Source organism: Sceloporus undulatus, chromosome 5, assembly GCF_019175285.1.
Source record: "Sceloporus undulatus isolate JIND9_A2432 ecotype Alabama chromosome 5, SceUnd_v1.1, whole genome shotgun sequence".
Taxonomy (NCBI): Eukaryota; Metazoa; Chordata; class Lepidosauria; order Squamata; family Phrynosomatidae; genus Sceloporus; species Sceloporus undulatus.
This window is the reverse complement of record NC_056526.1, coordinates 106,044,909-106,069,351: the sequence shown is the minus strand read 5'-3', so window position 1 is coordinate 106,069,351 and position 24,443 is coordinate 106,044,909. Positions and strand designations below refer to the sequence as shown.

At 39.5% G+C, this 24,443-nt stretch overlaps 1 protein-coding gene and 1 long non-coding RNA gene across 3 annotated transcripts in view; both read right to left on the bottom strand.

Annotated features, from left to right (window-relative positions):
- The window catches only part of LOC121931194, a 972,450-nt gene that overhangs the window by 581,576 nt on the left and 366,431 nt on the right, over positions 1 to 24,443 (bottom strand). The gene's annotated exons all lie outside the window — the stretch shown is intronic.
- The window catches only part of SHISAL1 (shisa like 1), a 108,451-nt gene continuing 97,238 nt past the window's right edge, over positions 13,231 to 24,443 (bottom strand). The window contains exon 5 of the mRNA XM_042468641.1: positions 13,231 to 15,148. Within this exon, the coding sequence (XP_042324575.1) occupies position 15,148 (1 nt within the window). The 3' untranslated portion in view covers positions 13,231 to 15,147. The remainder of the gene's footprint in view (positions 15,149 to 24,443) is intronic.

Genomic DNA, 24,443 nt, shown 5'->3' with positions numbered 1-24,443 from the left:
GAAATCATCATCATCATCTGAAAAATCTCATTCAATTATAACTATGTTAGACATGGGACAATTTTAATGATAGGTTTGTTTTGTGGAAGAATGTCCCTTCCACAAGTCTCTCTCTCCCCCTCTCCTCGCCTACAAAGTAGAAGAGTCCTGCTGTGAAAATGAAACCTTGATAACTTCCTTTCTTCTTGTTCTTCAACAGCTGCATGCTGTTCTTTTTTTTGCTAGGACACTGTTGTTGTTGTTTTGATCATTCTGGACTTGCACCTAAAGTGGAATACTAGAGCCAATGTGTCCAAAACATAAATCAGAAAAGGGGGAATTCATCACAAAAATAAATTAAAGGGGAGAGAGATGGAGAGAGAGATGGAGAGCGAGCGAGAGAGAGAGAGAGAGAGAGAGAGAGAGAGAGAGAGAGAGAGAGATATGCTGGCTGTCCCCATCCCTGCAAAAATCCCACCTCTTGGAATTTGGGTTTGCCTGTCTGCCAATTGCTGAAATCCTATAGAGAGGGTACAGAGAGGGAAGATAGGTGAACTTTCATTAATTAAATTAATGTCTTGATTCAGAATAATTTCTGATTTTTTTTCTATGTGCTGATTTGATCACGATGAAGACCATGACAGTAATACTAATACAACTGAAATATGCAATAAAACAATGTTAAATGTCAAGATGTGTGTGTGTGTGTGTGTGTGTGTGTGTGTTTTGCTGATAATCTGCTCAGTCCAGTACCATATACTTTTGTCCTGGTTTTGTAGAAGAGAACTATGGCAATGCTACCTCTGAAGATGCAGCCTAAATGCCCTGCAGCTTTTTCATTCTAGGCCCCCTGAATGCATGCTCAGGATTCATGCTGGTTCCAGGATTGAGAGGCTTGTAGTACAAAATGAAAACTTCCCTATGTTTTGAGTGCAGCAGTCAAACAATGCTACCACCACTGGGGTGAAAGGAAGGGTGTTTTTGCCTTGTCCTCAAATCTACTGCTTTCTTTACACCTTGTGTAGTAGGATAAGAGGAAGAGAACAGAAGAGAATGACTAATTAAAAAAGGCCACTGCTATCAGTGCTGATGTTTAATTATGACTTGGGGACAATTACTTGGCGGCATTAGCTTCTCCTTTTTAACAACATCATTAATTTGAAAATCAGTAGAAGTAATGTATCTCATTCAACATACTCACATCCCTAGGTCTTGCAGTCACTTTCTATGGTTTTCTAAATCAAAATGGTAGTTTCTTTATAGCTCAAAACAACAGGCTGTTTGGCCTTGTACAAAGGTATGCCACATGTGGAAGTTGATGCAAACAGTCCAATGCTACCTGCAGTTATTAATTTTGGAAGCCATAGGTAGCGATTTGGAAGTCATTTTGTTTCACTGTACTTAAAGCCATCCTTTTATATTCTGTTCCATCTGTAGCATTCATTCAGTCCAATTGCTTATTGTGTTATGTTATGTATCTTGGTCTTAATGAGGGATTGTCAGGCACATAAAAAGATTTAACCTTGGCCTGATCTTGTGCTATATTCTTCAAAATCTTCATAATATCAATGAGATCATTAAGCATGTATTTCTCTCTCTCTCTCTCAAAACTGCTAAATTTTGTTTCAAATTACAGATACAATATTTTTAATTTTTAAATATTTCTGAAAAACCTAATGGGGAGTCATGATCTAAAGCAACTTTTTGGTTTTTAAATGTATTTATTTTAAAAAGAAGTTGCTACAACACCATAACAGATGAAATATGAAACGGTTTTCAAACAAATAAACAATGGCTTAAGTACTTGGATCACTACCTAACACAGTTCTCTTTTCTGCTTTGTTCTCAGGAAATGCCATACAGGAAAATATATCAAACCATTATGTCACATTGATGTGGCTAGGAGAATTTTCTTCACATAGAGAAGATGAATCCCAAAACAATATGTCCTTCCAGAAATCTTTTTGGTCACATGGAGGTTGTATTTGGCATGGATTTTATTATATTCAATAAAGATGAACCAGTCTTCTTGGAATGCATTGTGTCTGTTGTGTCAATGGGAGTATCTATACTATGTGAATGTTTTTCCAGTAGCCAGATGTTCCATATTCTTGACCACCATGTCATATTAAGAGACCCTATGTTCCAGTGTTTAAACAGGGCTAACACATCACCTCTTAACCTTCTCTTCTCCAGGCTAAACAGCCCCAGCTCCCTAAGTCGTTCCTCATAGGGCATGTCATATTTCAATTCTCCTGTCATGAGGTGATAGACTGTCTCCTCCTTAAAAACTGTAATAAATTGAATATGAAAAGTTTGCTTTAAGAAATTACTAATCAGTGAGAGCTGAACAGGTACAAGAGACTGTTTAAATATCAATATTATCCATTTAATTCTTCCTACACCAGGTAAATATTGGTACTCACTCAAGTCAATGGTTTCCTTTTGATAATTTAAAAGTTGGGAAAGTTGTGACACTATAGTCTCCTGACTGTTCTATCTGTAGACATTCCCATGCACTTCTAGTAAAAGTTGTTTCCTCTGCAATGTACGATAATAATCTATTGCCCAGATAGGTCTTTATGTCTTCTAAATTTAGGACATGCTGTAAGGTTCCTCTGCCAGAGCAGTCTACTGTTTACCATGCAAACTTTGCTGTTTCAAAGTTTGCTGAAGGCTGACCATCATAACTGTTTGAAGCATCATTCAAATGGTGATGTATTAAAATCAATGTTTCTGCAGCCAGAAGACAAATCTCTTTCTTGGTAAGTCTGTATTGTATAAATAGAGTGATTACGAACAGCTAGTTTTTGAAGACTATCACTGTGATTTTCCAGAATTGGAGTCTTGCTTGGATTGCAGTTCTGTGATAACAAAGAGAGGGTTGTTTTGAAACATACATTTGTGATAGAAACCAGAGAAAATTCAGAAGCAGTAAAACAGGTATGCAACTTTTGCACCACCTCCGTAGTAGTAAGATATGTGTCAATCTTCCTCTGTTGCTTTGCTTTGGTAGTTTCAAAAACCTCTATCGTGTTGCTAGGGCTAGTCCAATATCTTTTTAAAGCTTACTGTCAGATAAATCTGTTGATAGTTTTGCCCTTCACAAAATCATAGAGTTGGAAGGGGACACACAAGTCATCTGGTCTAACCCCCTGCCTGCAGGAATTGATTTTAATACATAACTAAAGAACTTCTTAAAGATGGCTATTCAACTTCTTTTTGAAGACCTCCAAAGGAGGACCGTCCACCACACTCCAAGGCAATTGATTCCACTGTTGAAAAATGTGGAACAGGTTTGGAGAGAAAGGGAAATGGGAGCTTTGATCAGAGTGCTCCTTAGGATCATGGGTCAGAAGATGTTAATGGTAAAGGTCCACCCCAAGTCCCTCCACTGTCCATTTCCCTATTTCTCAGTACAGAGAGAGTATCCATTTTACCTTTGTCAGTGCCAAGAGTGAGGGAGGGCAGAAAGCTTCCCTTAGCCCAGTGCCTTAATCTAACCTTACATCCAGTACCATTGGCAATGAAAGGATGTCATTTGATGCTGCCATGAATATGTACACCTCTTTCCAGATATGCTAGGAAGTGCTGCAGATATCCACGAATGCTTCTGTGCTTGCTGCAGCTTTGACTGGTTGTGCATGGAATCATTGAGTCTGCACTTTCTGGGTGCCCAGATATCCTGGTCATTGCTGTGTATGCTTGGGAAACATCTAGTAGAACATTGGAAATAACACGATATAAGTAACAATTATAACATAATTGCAACACTTTTAGGGTAATTATGAGGTGGCATTACTTTAAATAAACAATGTAAAACCTGCTAGATTCCTAAGTGTTTCTTTTTAATACACCAAATAGTATTTATTAATTACTTCAGAACACAAGGGGGTTCATGGATTTGGGGGGCATTTTTATATTTTAAAGTATTTTTTAAAAAAAGCAATGAGTAATGAGCAATGAATAGCTTTTTTTAAAAAAAGTAATGTTAATGCAAACACTCTAGTTTTGGCAATACACTTCCCTGGCCTCTAGGATTTAACAGAGGACCCCCACCACCACTTCAACCCTTCCCACCCATGCCTTTCCTCTTTGGTAAAATGAAGAAAAGGATTTGGGTAGTGGGGAGAGCTTCAGAAAACCAAAACAGAATTGATTCCAGTTTGGTGTAGACACAGGGTCCAATCTAAATTGATCTAGTGGTGGACCTATGAATGTGGCATCTGAATTTATCTCTGTGGCTTGCTGTGTTGGATCTTAAGCCCTGTACATAGTCAGCTTTTCCTTTGATTATAATTTGTTTTTCATCTCTCATATAAACAAAAATCTTGTCTAATGTAAGCTGTTGCAGTTCTCCGGAGAGTTTCATCTGCTCCTCTTTAGCCCTCTAAATACTTTTCAGCAAGAGGAAACCACACTCTGTTGCAAGAATTGATCAGAGCACGTTCTCTGCTAAGAATTGATCACTGCAGTTTCAGAAATGCCTTCTTTGCCATTTAGAAATGTTGGATAATGTATCTGATGCTAGCTTTGAAACATTTCTTTTATTTCTAGGGACTGAAATTTCTGTATTCTCTAAAATAAATTTTAATATTGCTGAAATCTGCATTCAAAGTCTGTTCTACAATAAGCTTGAATGGCTTTTAAAGGGATTTGAGCAATTCATGAAGGATAGGACTTCAGTGATTATTTACTGTAAAAATGAAATAGGACCACCATGTATATAGTCAGTATACTCCTGAATGAATGCCAAATGTTGGGACAAGCTATACAGTGGGACAGGGAAGCTGTGGTCCTCCAGATATCATCATCATCGTCGTCATCGTCATTGTCATTGTCATCGTTGTTGTCTCCCTTCAAGTAATTTCTGACTTATGTCGAACCTATCATAGGGTTTTCCTGACAAGATTTCTTTACAGGAGATTTGCCATTGTCTTCTTCTGAGACTGAGAAAGTGTGATTTGCCCAGAGTCACCCAATGGGGTTTTTTTTGGTTGAGAGGGGATTTGAACCTTGATCTCCCAATGTTCTAAGCTGCATCTACACTGCAGAATTAATGCCATTTGACAATGTTTTAACTGCTGTAGCTCAATGCTATGGAATTTTGGGATTTGTAGTTTTGTGTGATAGTCTTCTCTATCAGAGAGCTCTAGTGCCACAACAAACTATCAATCCCAGGATTCCATAGGATGGAGCCATGACAATTAAAGTGGTGTCAAACTGCATTAATTCTGCAGTGTGGCAGCACCTCTTTTCCACCACTCAAACAATGACACTGCACTGGCTCTCAAGTATACCTTGTGAAATTCCCTCATCTACAAAACTATTAAAGGTAAAGAAGTCATATCTTTTCATGTGGCCACTCTACCTCCTATCAGGACCTCTACACCAGGCTGGCTGCAACTTCCATAATTCCATGGAACTGGCTATGTTGGCTATTCATTCTGGGAATTAAAGTCCAAAATAGTTGTAGGAGCAAAGGCTCCCCACCCTTGCTATAGATCATCTGCAGTAGATCTGGGGGCTGCCTTCATGCCCTGGGACCCTCTAGGTATGTTGTTGTTGTTGAAGTTGTGTGCCTTCAAGTCATTTCTGACTTGGGGTCAGAATAATCTATCATGGGGTTTTCCTGGCAAGATGTCTTTACAGGAGATTTGCCTGGATTAATGAAAAATAAAACACCCCTCCACAAAGTGGCCAGAAATCCACTTAAGATTCTCAGAAATGGCTGTTGTTTAATATTAAACAATACAGTGATAACTTACAGCCTAATGAAAGACCCAGAGCTATTGTACATAGAGCTTCCATGATCAGCAATTCACTCTCTCTTATTTGGCCAGGGAAAGGTCAGTCTGGGGATTGTGGAAGTTTTAATGCGCCGCAAAAACAGAGTTTTCCCATTCTTGCTATAGAGGAAGGGCACCTGCTTGTGCATCTTCAGAAGCACCTGGCTGAATGTCACTGGGGAAAAGAATATGTGACTAAATGGATTTCTTCTGATCCAGCAGAATGTTAATTCCTTCTTACAGTAGGTCTCTCTCTTTTTCTCTATCCTCACCCTTCCTCTCCTGTTATTTCTTTTAAATCAAGTAATCATTTGATATCTGCAAGAATCCCCCCCCCTTTTTGTCTTGCCTTTGGCGATATAAAGCTTTGATTCTTGAAGGCAAAGGTTGCTCACTCCAGTTGCTAATTTATGCTCTAAGGATGAAAACCAGGGTGACCGTTTTCCCACTAGAGATGACTCAGAGGTTACCTGTTGTTGCACCTTGTGGCACTGGGAAATGCTTGCCACATCTGAGGCTTGAAAGCTGGGCTCTTAGTTCAGGTTTGTACTTATTTAAGGGAATGACTGGGAGTGCTTAGGATGATGTTCAAGGCACATTGGTTCTTTCTGTGTGATTTTAAAAAATGAATTAGAATTCTAAGATTGCACATATTTCAGGAGGTTACATTGGGTGGTATCCAATTAAATGCTCCTGCTGATGACATTGCTTGGTAGTGGAACAAGTGAAACCTCCCTTCCCTTCCACCCTGCACTATATGTGCTGGAAATCTGCTACGGGGGGTACTTTGTAACATTGGGTGACACTGCAGGATGCTGTTCTGGGGAGAGAAAGTCTCATTCTTTGACCACACATCTGTTTGTGTGATGTGGGATTTAACCCATATTTTAAAAGCAAATTAGCTTGCCTTGAGTTATAAAGGCTACATAAAAAATCTCTATAAATGAAGAAAAAATCAGCTACATGAATAATTCTTTTGGTTTAGGCTCAGCTAGGGTATTTAGGGAGAATGTAACTTCCTCTCATCTGGTGAAATGGCACCTCTGTGGTCAAAGGAATCACTTCTCAGTAACACCCTTAAGTTGAACGGTGCCTCAATTTCAAAGGTGAAAGAAACCAATAATAGAAAAGCAGCACCATTTTCTTTCAGTCAGTTGGTTACAATAGGATTATAAAATTTTAAAACACAATTTAAATCGTCTTGGAGCATTAATGCACGATTTAGTAGAGTGATGTAATTTTAAACTTGTTAAAATCTCAATCTCTCTTTGACAGATTTCTTATGTGGGTTCTATGAAACCATCTAGACATGAAGAAATGTAAGGAATTGTGGTCCAGGTATACAACCTCAGTGTCCTGTGATGTTTGTTTAGATGGTTTCATGGAACCCAATTAAGAATCAAATGTCGAGGCCAATCAGAGGATGATGGGCATTCTGTTTGTAAACTTTCAGGAGTACCTGATTGCTCACCATTGGAGACATAATCTAAGGCTAGATAAGACTGTCTGTCTGACCTGTAAAGAATGTGATGCAGTTTTTACATTGTTCTCCTATGCAAGGCAGTAGTTTATTTCCTTGGTTGCTTCTTTGGAAAGACAACATAATTTAACAAGAGACAGGGAGCTATAATTAGCAAAACAGAGTATGCCTGGTTCTGTTGTATTGAAGACCAGCTGTTGTGAAAGTAATCCCATTTTCAAGGTAATGAGAAAACCCAAACAAATAGGGGGCACTGCAACCCAAGGATTTCTCATTAGACAGTTACAGAACTGAAAATCTGACTGCTGTGGCCTGTTCTGCTATGAATGCAAAGCAGGAAGCTCTTAGTGTAGGTTGTTATGAATCAGATGTATGAGAAGAAATGGCAGTATAGGAAAGGGGAACAAGTGGCCCTCCAGACGTTGTCAGCTTGCAAGTACCATCAGCTCTGGCCAGTGGAATAGGATGAGAGGACCCTGCAGAATAGAGATAGGGGAAAGATAAGAAGACATATTATTATTATTAACCTTTATTTATGAAGCGCTGTAAATTTACACAGCGCTGTACATGCAATCCTTTTAGTTAGATGGTTCCCTGCCCTCAGGCTTACAATCTAAAAAGACATGACACAGAAGGAGAAGGGAGTGGTGACGGGAAAGGGTAAGAGGTCACTGCCTGGCAGAGGGTTGGACTGGATGGCCTTTGTGCTCCCTCCCAATTATGATTCTATATGATGTTGGGGGTGAATTCTCAATGACAACAACGATCGTTACAAAGTTTCATACTTTGTTACTGCAAAAAACACCTGCAACAACAGGTGTTCTTTTAGCAGTTTTGGATGGCTTTTGTGCCAGATTTAGTGTTCACACTGAGAAACCAATTAAACCAGAAGAGAACAGAATGTGTGGGGAAAGCAGCAGATCTTTTGAGAGCGTGCTGTTCTGTGTAAAATTCAAGTACTGGTGTGTAAAAAGGCCTTTTTTCTACCTGACTCTTGGCTAGTAAACTCATTATGTGATCCCTTTTCTTTCTTGCAGCCGCATATCCAGGCTTAAATATTAACCGAGGGAAAATCTTGGGAGGAAAAAACAGTGTCTTTCATCTGATCCCTTTTCTGAAACAAATCAACATTTCCTTCAGTTGGAAGATTTGGCTGTTTCAAGCACATTCTGGAAAATCTTACATTCAAACAGCAAACTCATTCTTCCAAGTGCTGCATCTTATGTTGGTAAAACAGCCTCATCCCAGATCTTGGAAAATTTACATTTTAATTATTATAGTAAGGGTGGGAATCATGAAGCCCTCCAGCTGTAGCTGGACTGAAATTCCCAATGTTCTTTGCCACTAATATTTAGCAGTATATACCATTGTGATTTCACTCTAACATGCAGTATGGGGTGAATTGTGGTATGGACAAAGTAGAGGCTTCATCTGTGAGTGCCGCCATCCCACTCACAAAAGGAAGACTCAGAATTAATGGTTGAATGACAGGAGTTACTCTTGCAAAAATAACAGGACTTCAACCCAGACACAAATCTCTTTGGAGCAGAGGGTGATGTCAGATGTTACAGTAGCTCTTGGGGTGGGCAGCAAGGTGAACACCACTGATACTTTTCTATTTTAAGGACCAAAAGGAAACTTGACACATCTCCACTCCATCAGGAAAATGGATAAGTTAACATCACATTGCAAAATGCATGGATGTTCATGGTGGTCAAAGGATCACCAAATGTCCACATAAGGTAAAGAAAGTACTGTCATTTCTGGAAGGTCTTTCACCATTCCCTGTATTTCATAGTGTCTGAAGGTCTACTTTCAGTAGTCCTATCATGTGCCACTTCAAACTGAATTGGGTGGAAAGCTTTCCTATGAAGAAGTTCTCTGTCTATAGAGAAGCAGCAGATTGAACAAATTACTAGGCAGATTATTTTGTTCTGAAAATCCTTGCTTCTGTCCATCTTTCTTCGTTTAATAGGTAGAAAAAACAGTCAGTTGTAGTCTTTCACCCAAATCACCAGGCATCAGAAGGAATATTACTGTTTAATTTGCTGTTCATGTGTGTGATTTATGACTATGGATTTTAATGGGCTTTTATGCACTAGACATGGATCTGGATTCAAAGAGTGAGGTCTTGAAAGAGGATCTGAAAGCTGTAACACCATATTTCTGCACATTGCTTGTGCAAGGTGTTTTTGATTTCATTACACCTGATCAGATGGAGTGGATTTATTAATATATGGCTCACAGCTATGGAGTCTTTAACTGAGGTGTGGACAACAAGCACTAGAAAGAAATTCTGTAGTCTAGCAACTCTCTTTAAGCTGGAGTTTGAGTCCTAGATTTTACTGGAAATATTAATTTTTTATTGATGGTTACTCTGAAACATTACAAACAGCAAATGATGAGGGGTTATATACAACATTAAATTTAAGGCCAGGTTACTCATTAATCCCAGTCACAATCCAACATTCAGCTAAAATAAAGGACTATTTTGTTTTATTATTACTGAACATTGGCACACTGTTCTATTACAATATGGATTTTATCGACATATGCAAATATTTTCGGCAATATGAAAATCTCAACCAGTTAGTATCTATTGAATATCAATCTATTCCTTACAGGGAGTCAAAAAGCACATCAGTTACAACATACACAAACTAGAAGCATAAAACTGCTCATTAAATACACACAGTTCCCAAAGGGAAATCAACCCTTTACAAAATACAGTGAGTCACACAAACCATTATCTAATACAAATTCCTTCATAAACACAAGCTTTTTACAAAGATCTCTGTGACAATCTCAACTTCACAATGAAATAGATCATTAAAAAAAACCCACGCAATTCAGAATTTTTAGTTTGGAAGAAAACCAAATGAATATGTACAGAAAAATAACATGTTTCAGTATATATATATATATATAATGGGTAAAATAATATTTGCTGAAAATGTTGCTTAAGATAAAACATAATATTGCCTGATCAATCCTTCTGTTTCTGCCATTCAATTAAGCTTTATTTTTAGATGTATATGTACTCAGACTAAAAAAGAAAATTAAAATATGCACCCAGGCAATCCCAGTTCTGAACAAACTATGTCATCTGAAGGAATATACTGACTTTACTAATTTACTCTGATTTTCCTAGTGATGGGTTTGGGTCTATGCCGATGCTCTAGCCATTCAACCCTTTTTAGCCACTCCTCTAGGTTCTAAGAATCAGCAGACTTTTCCTACATTTCCAGAGTAGGAGTTGTGAAATCCTCCTTATGGTATATAAAGGGATCTTGTAGCACCTTTGAGACTAATGGTGTGAAAGAAATTGTAGTATAATATTTTGTCAACTTGGTCTGTTTCCTGTTGGATCTCCATGCATCTGAGGAAACAGACCAAGTCCATGAAAGCTTATGATGTGACTTCTTTCACACAGTTAGTCTCAAAGGTGCTACAAGATCCTTTGCATACTGATATTCCAGACTAACATGGCTATGTCTCTGAATTTCCCCTTCCGCATGGTATTTAACTGCAGATGGCAGTATTCTGCAACATTGCCTGTGCTGGATAGGCCTACTGGGAATTGCAGACCAACGAGTGGCATCCCCACCCATGCTGTAATCCGGTACAAGTGGGAGGCTGTTGGTAGGAGGGTGGCGGCCAATAGGGCACACTCAGCTCTCTGTTGCACCAGTGGAGGTCTCCTTATGAGCACCCTCTGCCTCTGTGGCAAGCTGGGAGTGTCTGACTAGGTGTCACCCCTCTTTTGGGGTGTCACCTGGTGCAGACTGCACTCCCTGCAGTCCTAGTGATGCCACTGAACCCAACAACAGTTAGAGAACCACACAACCCCCCGTCGACCTTCCTACCCACCCCTCTCCCCAATATATGTTCACAGCCATTAGCAATTGCCAGCGATGTGGCAAGAGTCCAAATCCATGTATGTCACTGCTACACAATGTGGCAGGGGAGAAGTGTTTGGGAAATTTCCCACAGAAATAAAGATCTTGGTGTGGGAAATTATGTGGCCAGGGCTTTAAAGTGTTGCCTAAATCACATTCTTAGTCCCAATCAGCATACACTATGTGAAGTGCTGGCCTACAAAGTTCCTACTGGTTCAATGGGTCTACTCTAATGGATAGAGTAGAATAACAATTTGATTTAGGTCTCTCTCTGAAGACATCTGTTCAGAAATTTGTAGTGGCATTTTGTTGTCTGGGGAGGGAAGTGTTGGTTATTCAGTTTTAATACTGAGCCAAATCAAAGGATGAATGGGACTTTCTTGGGCTGAATAGTGGAGAAAATATATTATTTAACAAAATTAATTCTGTTACACCCTGTTCAGACAAGGGGTCTTTAGTGCCTCTGAACTGTGAGGTTCATTGGAGCCCTAATGAACTGGCTATTGATGTGAATGAGGATGTGTATCTGCAATCCAAAGTTCCCCATGCTTATGGGTGACCAGTTGCCTGCAACTGTAATTGGACTGGAGTTTTTTCCTGCTGACCCTATTTCCTCCTTTGCTCAGTCCTGTGAGTTCGAGGAAGATGCTAGGGAACAGCTAAATTAATTATAGAATATAACATGTATTACTTTGAATCAGACTGAAGAAACATTACCTGACACAGTTTATTGTATATCCATAAATCTGGCTATGCAAGCAGAATGTGTAACCCATTAACCATGTATGATTTCTAATCCTGAAAAAACTGGTGTCACTCGTCAGGGGGATGCATCTGGCACAAGGCATAGATAGCAAGCAATATTTGGCCTGCCCTACTCTGTAGCATGTCTGCAGTTCTGCTACATTAATACAGTGGATATGACTGGTCCATATATAGTTTCAAGGCCAAGTGTATACTGTAGTTATAAAGAAATGAGTGAGAAGGTTCAAGACTTAGGAAAGGGAACTGCAGAAATGTCTGCATATCAACTGGCGAGTAACTAGCACAAAGGAATACAAGATGCCTGCACCTTGTAATAGGCATGCAGAAGAGGCTTTCATGAAATGCAGCTTTCTTCAGCTCTGCATGACAAACTGCATTTGCCAAAATGTCCTTTTCTAGCCAGCTACTGAAGCTACAGAGGCCTGTTGTCTTCTACACTTGATTATCTCAGACAGTGGGGGTTTCTGATTGAATGAGAAGTAAATGGAAGAAGTAGCTTTGCTGCTTTAGTGGTCAGACCAAAAGCAGAGGTATTTCATCTTTATGCTCCTGGCAACCCGGGGGGGGGGGGGGGAAGAGGAGTATCAGGACAAATCAGACCATAGGGTCTACCTACAGAATATGCTTTTGCCTAAACATTGCTTGCATGTCCAGGACTTAGTATGGATGCCTTTTTGGTAGCGTGCTTTCTCTGCTCCTGCCACCTTTGATTAAAGTGCATCAGATGAGGCTGCTACAGTATTGAGAACATCTTTTCTAGAAAGCAGGAAGCTCAAAGGCTGAAACAAACTAATGACTTGAAAACCTGTCGACTCTATTAATTCAAATGCTACATCCACTGCTGTGTAAATAAAACAAAGGCTATTCTAAGGATTTGCAAAATCCTGGTCCTAGTAGAGTATGAGGGAGCCCTGTTCATGTCAGAGCTGGTAGAAGAATAGAGCACAAGAGAGATGGTGTCTCTAGGAATGCTGTAGGAAATATGTGCTGAGACTCTAGGACCCAAAACAGATGGCCTGGATGGAGAAGCCTTGTGCTGCTCTGGCACTGTTCACGCCACAGCAACCTCACATGCCCAGTCCCGATCAGGGCTCCTGCCAACACCACAGTCATGAACTGGGCTGCCAGAAGGAGCAGATTCTGGTGGCACAGTGGTAAAATGCCTATACTGCAGCCATTCACTCACAATCCATATTGTTGCGAGTTCAATACCAGCTAGGGGCTCAAGTTTGACTAAGGCTTGCATCCTTCCAAAGTTGCTAAAATGAGTACTCAGATTGTCAGGGACAATTAGCTTACACTTTGTAAACTGCTTAGGGAGTGCTTAAGTGTACTGATAAGTAGTATAGGAATATACTTGCTATTGCTATTCTATCTGCTCCTTCTTGGCTTGGTTTTTTCTGTGATGGCATGGTGTCAGGCCATGCTCGGGGCGTGCGTAATGTAAACGACATGCTCCCAACATGGCCTGAAGCCTATCATGTTGCAGGGTTATATATAGGGCAATTAAAAAAGAGAAAGCTGGTGAAAGCATCCTAAGGGAAATGTATGACCTCATCCCATGGGCCCTGGGAAACAGGCCTGGTGCAGAATGCAAGGGGGCAGGAAGGGAGGGGAATGGGGTTATTACCCATTTTACCACACACTGGAACACCAACGGTGCCGGAAGTTCCTGTTCCATTCCCCATCCGTCCCCCAGAGGCCAATTTTCAGAAACTCTTCTGAACAGTTCCTGAAAATCAGCCTCTCTGGCATGGATGGGGAATGGAACAGGGACTTCCAGTGGCATTGATGGAGTTCCAGTGTGTGGTAAAATGGGTAATAACCCAGTTCTGCTCCCTTCCCACCCCCTTTCGGTCTGTGCCAGGCCTGTTCCATGGGTCCAAGCAATAGGAAAGAAAGGGCAGATGGACATGGCTAGCAATGCAGAAGTGACAAATTTCAAACTGATTGAAAATAATCAGCTAAATCTTTGGCTATTAAATCTGATCTGTGGTACAAGAAATATACACACAGGGTTGGATGTTTGCCTAAGCATGCACATAATCTCACAGGTCCACACCGCCTTCCATAATCTATTATATCCATACGATTAAACAACCCGTGTTTTTTCAGCATAAAAATCCCAAAGTCAAATGCCTTCCTTGATGGAAATACTTTTCTAGAGAATACCTAAGAATAACTGAACAAATGCAATGTGCCTTTTCAATACTGATTTGTCATCTTGCAGGATTGTATTCTTTGTTCTACATGTCAGGTGCCTAACTAAAATTTTGTAAGAACACACCTCAAATCCTCAAATTATATTCCCTTTAATGAAAAACCTCTATCTTTTTCAGAGTGCACAATACCCAACTATTGCCATAATCCTCAGTAAGAGAATCAGTGCCAACCTGCTTTTTAAGGATGTCATCAAGTTCCTGAGGGGCAGGTAATTTTTAAGGCCAGTGTATGGGCAAGTGGTACCTCACAATAACAACACTGAACTATGGCCTTGTTTAATGGAGGACGTCTATTTTATTGCTTTATATTATTACAGGTGTTTTTAATTTATTTTTTTCCAGTTGGGGGTCACAATGGAAGGGGTACCCTCCCTCAAATTCCCCATCAGCGCAGGCAAGAGAAGCTGCTGCAGTGTGCTCAGGAAAATGAAACCAATGCTTGCCATGTGTCATGGATAAAAATGGGAAGATCACAATGAGAGCTTTTCTCCTTTCCTGGGTTTCAAAAGAAGGCTCTGTTGTGTAAGAAAAAAAAATTGAAATAATGCGGATCTCTATCTACCTTATTGTAACAGTATTCACTAGAGAACTTTGGAAAAAACTTGCATTTATTATTTTGACATGTAAGAGTAGGCTCAAATGGCAATTTAATAGACGAGGGAGGCAAATAAACTATAACTACCAAAGGTTCACATTATAGCATGTGTCCACTCTCAACTTGGATTCCCACTGGAACAACATGGTTTTCATTGCTGTAAGCATTCCCTCAAATACATTTGTCCTTTTTCATGAAAGCTGTTCCTTCTCTCAAGATATTGCTTGCATACTGTCTCCTCACCACTATTTCTTCATGTCATCAAGTGCCACCGTGACGGTTCTCTCCAAACAGCTAGATGAATTGCCATCTCCTCTGAGGGTTTTTTTTAGTTCAGGAATTTCTTCTTGTTGGACAAAGCTGCTCTTCTCGCACTGTAATCTTACCTCTCCCATCTTGAGGCACATCAAAATGTTTTTTCTAGAAAATAAATAAAAATTATTATTTTATTATTTTCTATAATTATTTGTAACCTGCATGCTAAAAACATAAATAAATCTGAATGATTTTTCCAACATATTTTACTAAATGGTGGGAAATTGCTTTCTATTTGCCTCTTTAACAGATACATTAACAAAATTAAATTCTGGGCTACAATTCCTGACTAGGATCTTGACTGGGAGCTATAATGTTGTAGCTACACACCATCTCCAAATCTGATCCCCTAAAACTCTCCTTAAAAGCTAGGCAGCTGTTGCCAAGTGGGAGGCTGAAGGATGATGTATCCAGACCCCTCTTGTCAGTGTGATGAACAGAAGCAGGGTCCTGTTGCAACTCATTGCACTCCAGCTTGCTGGCTGGATGCGTCATCCTTCAGTACCACAGAATTTGTTTGCCTGGTACAGCTGCCTGACTTTTAAGGTGGGTCTTAGGGGCATTTGAGGTCATGGCAATGGTGCCATGATCATAAACGTGAATATGAAACAGGTACAAGGTTTTAAGGCTAGCTTATGACATTGTAACTGCTCAACAAGATGCCAGTCCCCACTGTTAAGTGAGTGTCACTACATCTATTGTGCATCTTTCTATGTATTGACATTCAAAATGCAATAAAGTTAATTTTTTACTTCTTCCTTCCCTCTGGACTGTTCTGTCTATATATTTGTACATATTGTAATTTTGACTGCAAATAAATGTAGCTCACAAAGATCTTGATGTGACATTTGTCAAAACCATACAAATGGGTGTCAACTAACCAGTACATGGCTTGTGGACTCTGTTCAGCTTGATGGTGTTTAGGCCTGAACTAGTGGCACTGGAACCTGATTCTTCATGCTGGTTTGATAACATCTATTCATATTATCATCTTGATGAAATATATAGAATATTATCAGATGATGCAAATCATAGAGGGGGAAAAAGAAGTATTCCATGTTCTGAAGTTATACAACTATCCATGTTCCTTGGGAACAAGTCTCATAGAGTTCAGTGGATAGTATTGAATGATTTTTGTTTCAGAACATTTTATGCCACTTGCCATTTTTTTAAAATTCAAACAATTTTAGACCAAAATTATTGTACTATCTGTAAGTGTCTATAAATATAGAGGATTCTATACAGGAGATTCAGGTGTTCAAAACAGATTTAAGCTTGGGATTTTTAGTCACCTCGCATTTCACAAGTGATCCTAATCACACCCCAAAATATCTAAACATGATCATTAGCTTCACCAGATATAAGGTACCATGGATACAGTAGAGTCAGCAATAATACTTCAAGCACAGGATATTTCTATTGTAAACCAAAGTGAATTATTTATTGTAGGATCACAAAAAAAGAAAAGCACATAAAACAAATATGTTTAAAACAGAATACAGCACACAAATGAGTGGTTAAATGTTTGTACTGCAGCCACAAGGTTGTGAGTTCAATCCCAGGGGCTCCAAGGTCCATTCAGCCTTGCGTCCTTCTGTAGGTTGCTAAAATGAGTACCCAGCTTGTTGGGGGCAATTAGCTTACACTTTGTAAACCACTTGGAAAGTGCTAGTTCACTGATAAGTAGTATAGAAATGAACTTGCTGTTCCTATTAGTACATTTAGTATGTCAAGAAATTAAAATCTTACAAAGTTACAAGGTAGGGTTGCAAAGCATTTGCTGTAGAAGCAGCCAATTCCTCCTAAGTCCCAGTGGCCAACTTTCAGCACCAATCATGGATAGTTCCATGGTTCTTTTTGTGCATCCAGCTGAAGGTGAATTCTGTCCTCTGACAATAGACTCTTAAAGCAAAAGATGAAATTGGACCTACCATAATATGTAGTCCATCAAATCAAATGCAATTCACCACCAGTTCACAGGGGGGCTGTTAATGTTTTTTTGTTTTGTTTTGATTTGTTTTGGCTGATGCTACTTTGCAAAACAGAGTGATCAAACATCTGGATGCCTACAGCACATGAATGATAAACTACTTGGCTTGATGGGCCATAAGTTGTGCAAATTTGCACTAAAGGATTGGGCAAAAGATAATGTGAGTCCGATGACAGCTGGCCAGTTTTAAGGATTCAACCAAGCAAGTCACTGGTTTAATTTTCCCAGGCTTATTTAATACTGCTCAGCCTATGGTTGGACCAATGTGCTGGAGTGGTTTGGATGTTGGACTAAGACTCTGGATATCAGGGTTCAAATCCTGGTTTAACCATTTAAGCCCACTGGGTGACTTTGGATAAGTCACACTCTCTCAGCTTTGCATAAGCCAGTAATAACCTGAAGGCACACAACAACAACAGCAACAGTCTATTCCACACACCTGACATACAGCTGAGTTTATCCAAAAAACTAAGAAGTGATCCAATCTATTTAAATCTGTTTGAAGTCCAGCCTCCTTTTTTACAAGGAGGACCTTCTGAGGACCTTCATGGATGAATTCACTCTACTGTCTAGTTCACAGTGAAGTGGTAAAATCTCAATCTAATCTTGTGGCATATCAAACTGCAGGTGCAGCCTCACATGATCCATGTGGTTTTCAAAAAATAAATACATTTCCTTCACTTGGAAAAATAGCATGTTGGCGAGATGGGGTCTGGCCTAGCTTTTTCAAACAAGTTAGTTGGTTTTTTTTTAAATGTGGATAAAGTTTTTTCCCTTTTTGAATGGAAGAATATTCAGTAATTTGACATCCACTCTGCCATTTTAAGTGACACAGCAAGACATAAATTTTGTTCTAGAGAAACATGAGAATGTTACCAAACCAATGGAAGACCATCACAACAGCTGTAAAAAAAAGGAGTGTAAAATATTTTTTGTTTTATTTATATATTTCCTTCTCTCCCAACCCAGGGTGAGTCAAAACATAATGAAATACATGTAATATATAATAATTTAAACAATAAGGTACAAAACAAAAATCTCAATGTAACACAATGAACGAGATCTCAGCATGAAAGTTCTACTAAAGTGCATCCCCCAAGCTGCAGAAAATGCACAAATACATTTTTAATCATTGTTTTAAACTAAGTGGTGCGGTAGCGTTCATGTTTGCCTAGAGAGAGAATTCCACTGGAAATGGGGGAAACTGCATTATTAGTAGAAGTTGTAAGGTGACTAAATTATAAGTTCATGGCAACTGAATGACATTTCTGCCGTTTCTAACACCAGCACAGCAACACAGCATGTCCCCAAACATAACTGAACAATTAATTGGTTACACACTTGGGGGATAATATCAGCATTCGTTGAGTAGGAACTTTTTCAAGTGTTTCCCAAGGTAAAAAGAGCAACATGAGTCCAAACAGGTCTTCTTGGAATCATACTATGCTTTTTTTTAAAAATGTACATTTCTAAAAAGAGGGTGATGATAAAGAGAAAGAAAGAACTAAATAACGAAATAAATTGGAGGAAGTCACTCAAAAGCTGACGCAAGGGGTAATTCAACATGAAGGGAGAGATTCTGTTGACTGATCCTGGGATGGTAATGAATTCCAAATGGTAAGAGGAAGGTAAGAGAAAGAAGAACGGAGATAACAAGGAGGAGGAAGCAGCAGCATATGTAATCCAGAACCTCTGTGTAACACAACCGGGCCAGTTTACAGCAATTAAAACATACATTCCCACATCCCAAAATCCCACCCTTCTTAAAATACAATTAAACAATTTGCAACTAAAACATAGCACATAAAATAGCTTAAAATAATAGACAGACAAACAATAACTGCTGCCAAGTAGGGTACAACAAGTGGGCTTTTTTTTGGTGACCGGGATCTAGTCGGGAAAGGCCTGCTGGAAGAGATCCATCTTAACAGCTTTTTAAAAAACTGTTTAAGGTGGTAATGTGATGGATCTCCTTTTGCAGGTCATTCCATAATCTGAGAGCGATTGCCAAAAAGGTCCTCTGTCTGATAGCAGCCAACCTAGTTTTTATAGGTTGCAACAGATTTCTCCCAGAGCACCAGAGTGCATAGGGTGGATTATATGGGAGGAAGCAGTCCCAGAGGTAGGTTGGCCCCAAACCATTTAGGGCTTTAAAGGTGATAACCAACACCTTGTACTGGGCCCGGAAACGGATGTAATGTTTGATTTGTCTTGTTTTGGTCTGCTTCTAGGCATCAAGTTGAAGTTGTCAGACTATAGTGCCTCTTCATTGACAGTTAAAATACTGCTCAACATTATGTAAATATAATGTTGAATGCATATCATCTAGATTGCGCTGCAATGAATTCCATCAGCCATTTTATTTCCCAGTTGCTACATGTGTAGAGATTCTGTGCTGATAGTTTCAAATCTTCATTAGTTGACATTATTTCCTAATGAAAGAAAAATCTGGAGTCTAAGTGAGGGGGTAAAACTTTTTCCCCCTTTAGCAGAAGCACAAAAGCTGAATATGAAAGTCTATTTCACAGATGAAAAATATACAAGTGTAGCAAGACTGAAGGGAGATGAAATAGGAAACAAAGAGTAGGGACATCAGTAAATCCAGGAAGCTTATCACTTGTCTAAATTCATTACTATTTGGAAAGAAGAGCTGCTTTATAAATTCCCTGGACAGCTCAGACTGCCAATGAGTTTAACATTGTGTTGACAGAAGAGGTATTCCACTGTAAAAACTTAATGATTTATGGGAACCTTTTAAATTAAATCAATTAACAATATCTAATGTGGGCTAAATGAATCAAATCCTACTGAAATTGCTTTCTTTGGATAGTGATGATCAAACATAGTTCAGCTCCTTGGAAAACTGGGCATTGATGTGCTTTAAAAAATCTATTAACCAAATAAGCAAAATCATACATGGGCAGTTTACCAAGGTATTTACTATGTCCAGGATCCAAAATGAACCAAGTGGAAAGCCCCCAAACTCTGGAACGACCTGCCGGATGAGATCCGTCAGATAACATCATTAGACAGCTTCAAAAAAGCGGTCAAGACGGATCTCTTCCGGCAGGCCTTTCCAGATTAACCATCCCGGCCCAGGTTCCTGATTCCCTCATTCCTCCCGTGGCCCCATCTTAGTGATGGTCGAGGATCAACAGAGGGATATCAGGGTTTTTTAGTTTTTAATTCTTGTTTTTATGCATTGACATTGTGTTTTAATATGTTATACTGTTTAATACTGTCTTAAGGGGGGAGGGATAAAGTGTTTTTAGTTGTCATATTTTATATTTTACTGTTGTTAACCGCCCGGATTGGTTTGCCAGAGGGCGGTATACAAATAAATATTATTATTATTATTATTATTATTATTATTATTATTATTATTATTAAAGCTCTTCTTTGAATATTCCCAGAGTTTAACATTTTTCATTCATCATCTATTAATAATTCATTCAGAATTAAATTCAGTTCAGGAAGTTCTTTTTAACATTTGAAACATCTTTATGGTGATGGAGGGCAAGGTTTGTTGTTGTCATTATTATGCACTCTCGAGTTGATCTCGACCCATGGCAACCATGTAGATGAGACATCTCCAAGACTCCCTGTCCTCCACTGCTCTGCTCAGTTCCCACAAATTCATACTCATGACCTCTTTTATAGTCCACCCATCTAGCATGTGCCCTTTTTCTCTTTCTGCTTCCTTCCACCTTACCTAGTATTATTGTGTTTTCCAATGAAAACTTCTCTTGATGTGGCCAAAGTACGACAGCATTAGTCTAGTCATCTTGGCTTCCAGAGAGATTTCTGGTTTAATCTGTTCTAGCACCCATTTGTTTGACTACTTGGATGTCCATGGTATCCTCAGCACTCTTCTCCAGCACCACATTTTGAATGAATTGATTTTCTTCCTATCCGCTTTCTTAACTGTCTAGTTCTCGCATCCATAATGGTAATAGGGAATACAGTGGCTTGTATGATTCCAACTTTTGTGCTCAGTTGTACATCTTTACATTTTAGGAACTTTTCTAGTTCTTTTCTAGCTGCCTTCTCCTTTCTTAGTTTTCTTATGATTTCTTGACTACAGTCCCCATTCCTATCAATGTTTGATCCCAGAGTATGAGAACTCTTTTACTATTTCTATTTCTCGGTTGAATTTGTGTAATGTCTCCATAGTCATTATATTTGTTTTCTTTATGTTCAGCAATAAGCCTGCCTTTGCACTTTCTTCCTTGATCTTCCTTAGTCTGTGATGTTTTCTGCTAGTAGTAATGTGTCATCTGCATACCTTAAACTGTTGATATCCCTTCCTCCTGTTTTCTCTCCTTATTCTTCTCTGTTAAAGCCTGCTTCTTGTATAATATGGATGGCAAGGTACTATTATCAAATGAGTTGAGACATCTGATTACAGCTAGCAATGTTTACTGGGATATAGAAGTCTCCATTTTTGAAAACACATGTGTAATTTGATACCACACATACCACTAAGTTATGCAGTCTAAAACCTCTACCAAAGGACTCAGTTTAGTTGCAGACTTCAAGACCACATTTGGCCAAATATATAAATTTCTCTGCTTCTTCTACACCCCTCTAATTTTTTATACCATCTAATCAGACGGACAGGTCAAAAGCTTACACATTTTGCTGGAATTTTAATTGACTTAGTTAAAAATATTGGCCACCTGTGGAGTTTGGTTTAGTTTTCATGAACCAACCTGGCTACTTTTGTCACGTGGTTTTGAAAGGTAGCCCCATGTAGAACACACTACCCATTCTTGAAGCAAGTAGAACTGAGCACTTGGCACAACTGAGCACTTGGCATTCCAGGCCTAAGCTGCTAAAAGGCATTCCTGGCTGATGCAAGGATCACTTGTACTTTTACAGCCAGGGTCAAATCCAAAAGAAACCACAAATAGTGAAATTCAAGGGGAGTGCAACCCATGTACACAGATCACTCTGTTTTCCTTCCCACAGCACCTCTTTCGTGCCCTGTTTACTTTGGTATGACACCTTTATTCACTCCCAAACTGCTTCTATATGACTCTTCAAGAATTTTGTGCAGTCCCATTAGATTTGCTAGTAAAGCTGAAGGCCACACGTTAACAACACCAAGCACAAACTGTTGGAGGACTTTCCCAAGTAGTTGCATGTAGATGCTGTTTAGTTTTCTAGCAATGTATCTGAGTGAAATTAATTATTTGAACTGTTCCAGCAGAAGGAGAGAGAAACCAGTGAGAGCTTTTTGTGGGTTTTTCGGGCTATGTGGCCATGTTCTATAAGAGTTTATTCCTGATGTTTTGCCAGCATCTGTGGCTGGTATCTTTCTCTGAAGATGTCAGCCACAGATCCTGGCGAAACGTCAGGAATAAACTCTTATAGAACATGACCATATAGCCTGAAAAACCCACAAAAAACTATGGATGCTGGCCATAAAAGCCTTCGGCTTCACATATGAGTGAGACATTGGAGATGATTACATGTGACTATCCACAATGGGATAGATGCATGTTTAACCATCAATGGCAGATATTACTGCATTCCCCTTTAGCTGGGCTGTAGGCAGCCCAAATGCAACCCCCCAGCTTTCAAGCTTATAACATGGCTTTTCAAGAATGGGAAAATCCAATTTTCAAGCTTATCCCACAGCTTTTCAAGAATGGGGGAATGCAGTAAGATCCGTCATTGATGGTTAAATACATGTCTCTCCTGTCAAGGATAGTTGGGTGCAATAATCTGTTAACAAGAGGGTTGCAGTGGGCCACTGTTCTCTTCTGGCTACAATTTATCCCAATGAACAAATGTGCATCCCAGATTGTTTCAGAGCATTTAGTAGGTGACAAAATGATTTTTTAAAAGAAGATCTCAGTACACAATGAGGGCTAGGACCAATCTATTAAACAAATGTAGGTTCTGGAAAACTTGATGGAGGTTCTAGAGAACCCATACACACAACCAATTTCTGAATTTTCCTATACAATCCTGGCTGGGTTGAAAAATAACTGAGTCTGGATTCATGACCTAGAGTTATGTACACATTCATAACTGATTTGTATTTACAATCCCTATGTAGTGTAGGGAATGTAGCGATGGTAAAAGTACTCCAATCCCGACTAACTGGGCAGCAGCCACTGCCAGTGATGGTGGTCTGTTCTCCTCTTGATTGAGATGCAGCAGACTGACGTTTCCACCACACTCTTGCCAGTGATCTCTGTTGCAAGGATGAATCACAATAAGTACTGTATCCTGTTTCTGACTGTCACAGATCAGTCAGAGATCAGGGGAGGCGGAAATGTGATCCTGCTGCATTCGATCTTCTGTTGACAGGAGAATAGACTCCCATTGCTCACAGTAGTGGCTGCCCAGTAAGTTAGGAAGTGGTGGGTAGGGTAGAAGATGCTATTTAACTATGCAACTAAGGTAGTTATGTAACTAGGTAGCACATCTAGAACTCTGGCCACCATTTGTAATTAAAACGTAAATCAAAAAGATGAAGTGATTGCATATATTTTTGGCCTTCTGACTGCAAATGGCACTTGTGGTTCAGTCACCAAATTGTTGCAGGTCCATAAAAAAAATCAGATGTCAATATGTCAAGTTTTCACAGAGGTTGTATACATTTGCTCTTAGTCTATGCTTCTTTTGATTGAAGCCACATGTCTCCCTCCACACTGAAGATGAAAATGTCAGAGAAAAGGCTCAACTAGAACTCTTTACCTGGGCTGCCCATGGTCTATGTTAGTGGTGGCGAACCTCTGGCACACATGCCAGAGGTGGCACTCAGAGCCCTCTCTGTGTGCACATGCACCATCTTCCCAGCACAGAATTCATCAGAGTTTGTTACTAGAAAACCAGGGGGATGTGGCACTTTGCGATAAATAAATGCGTTTTGGGTTGTAGTTTGGACACTCTGTCTCTAAAAGATTTACCATCACTGGTCTATGCTTAGGGCCACAGCCCTAAATGGCAAGGCAAGGTGCCCCCTTGCTTGGACCACAAGCTGCTGGTGCTCTTGACCCTGTTGTCTAGTTTTAAATAGGGAAGGTTTTTTTCCCCTTCTTTATGGAAAAATATACAAAACCATGACTCTTCAGCTGAAACTAATACAGCCTCCAAAGATTCCCCACTTCAGTGATCATTTGGGCCTGGCCTGACAAGATTTCAGCTCTTGATGTCAACAACAGGGTGGCATCAGTTCACTAAAACAGTTTTCTACCATAAGAGCTGTTAAATCTGGATGGTATGAAATGAACATAAATTCTCATCAAAATTATTCACTGTTTCTGAATGATTAATGATACTTTACAAACTTTCAAAGTATGCTTTTGCAAAAGCTCTTCCTGCATTTTTGGGAGATGTTCTGCACTAAATTTACAATTCACACTGAGAAACCTATTAAACTGGAACATAATCGG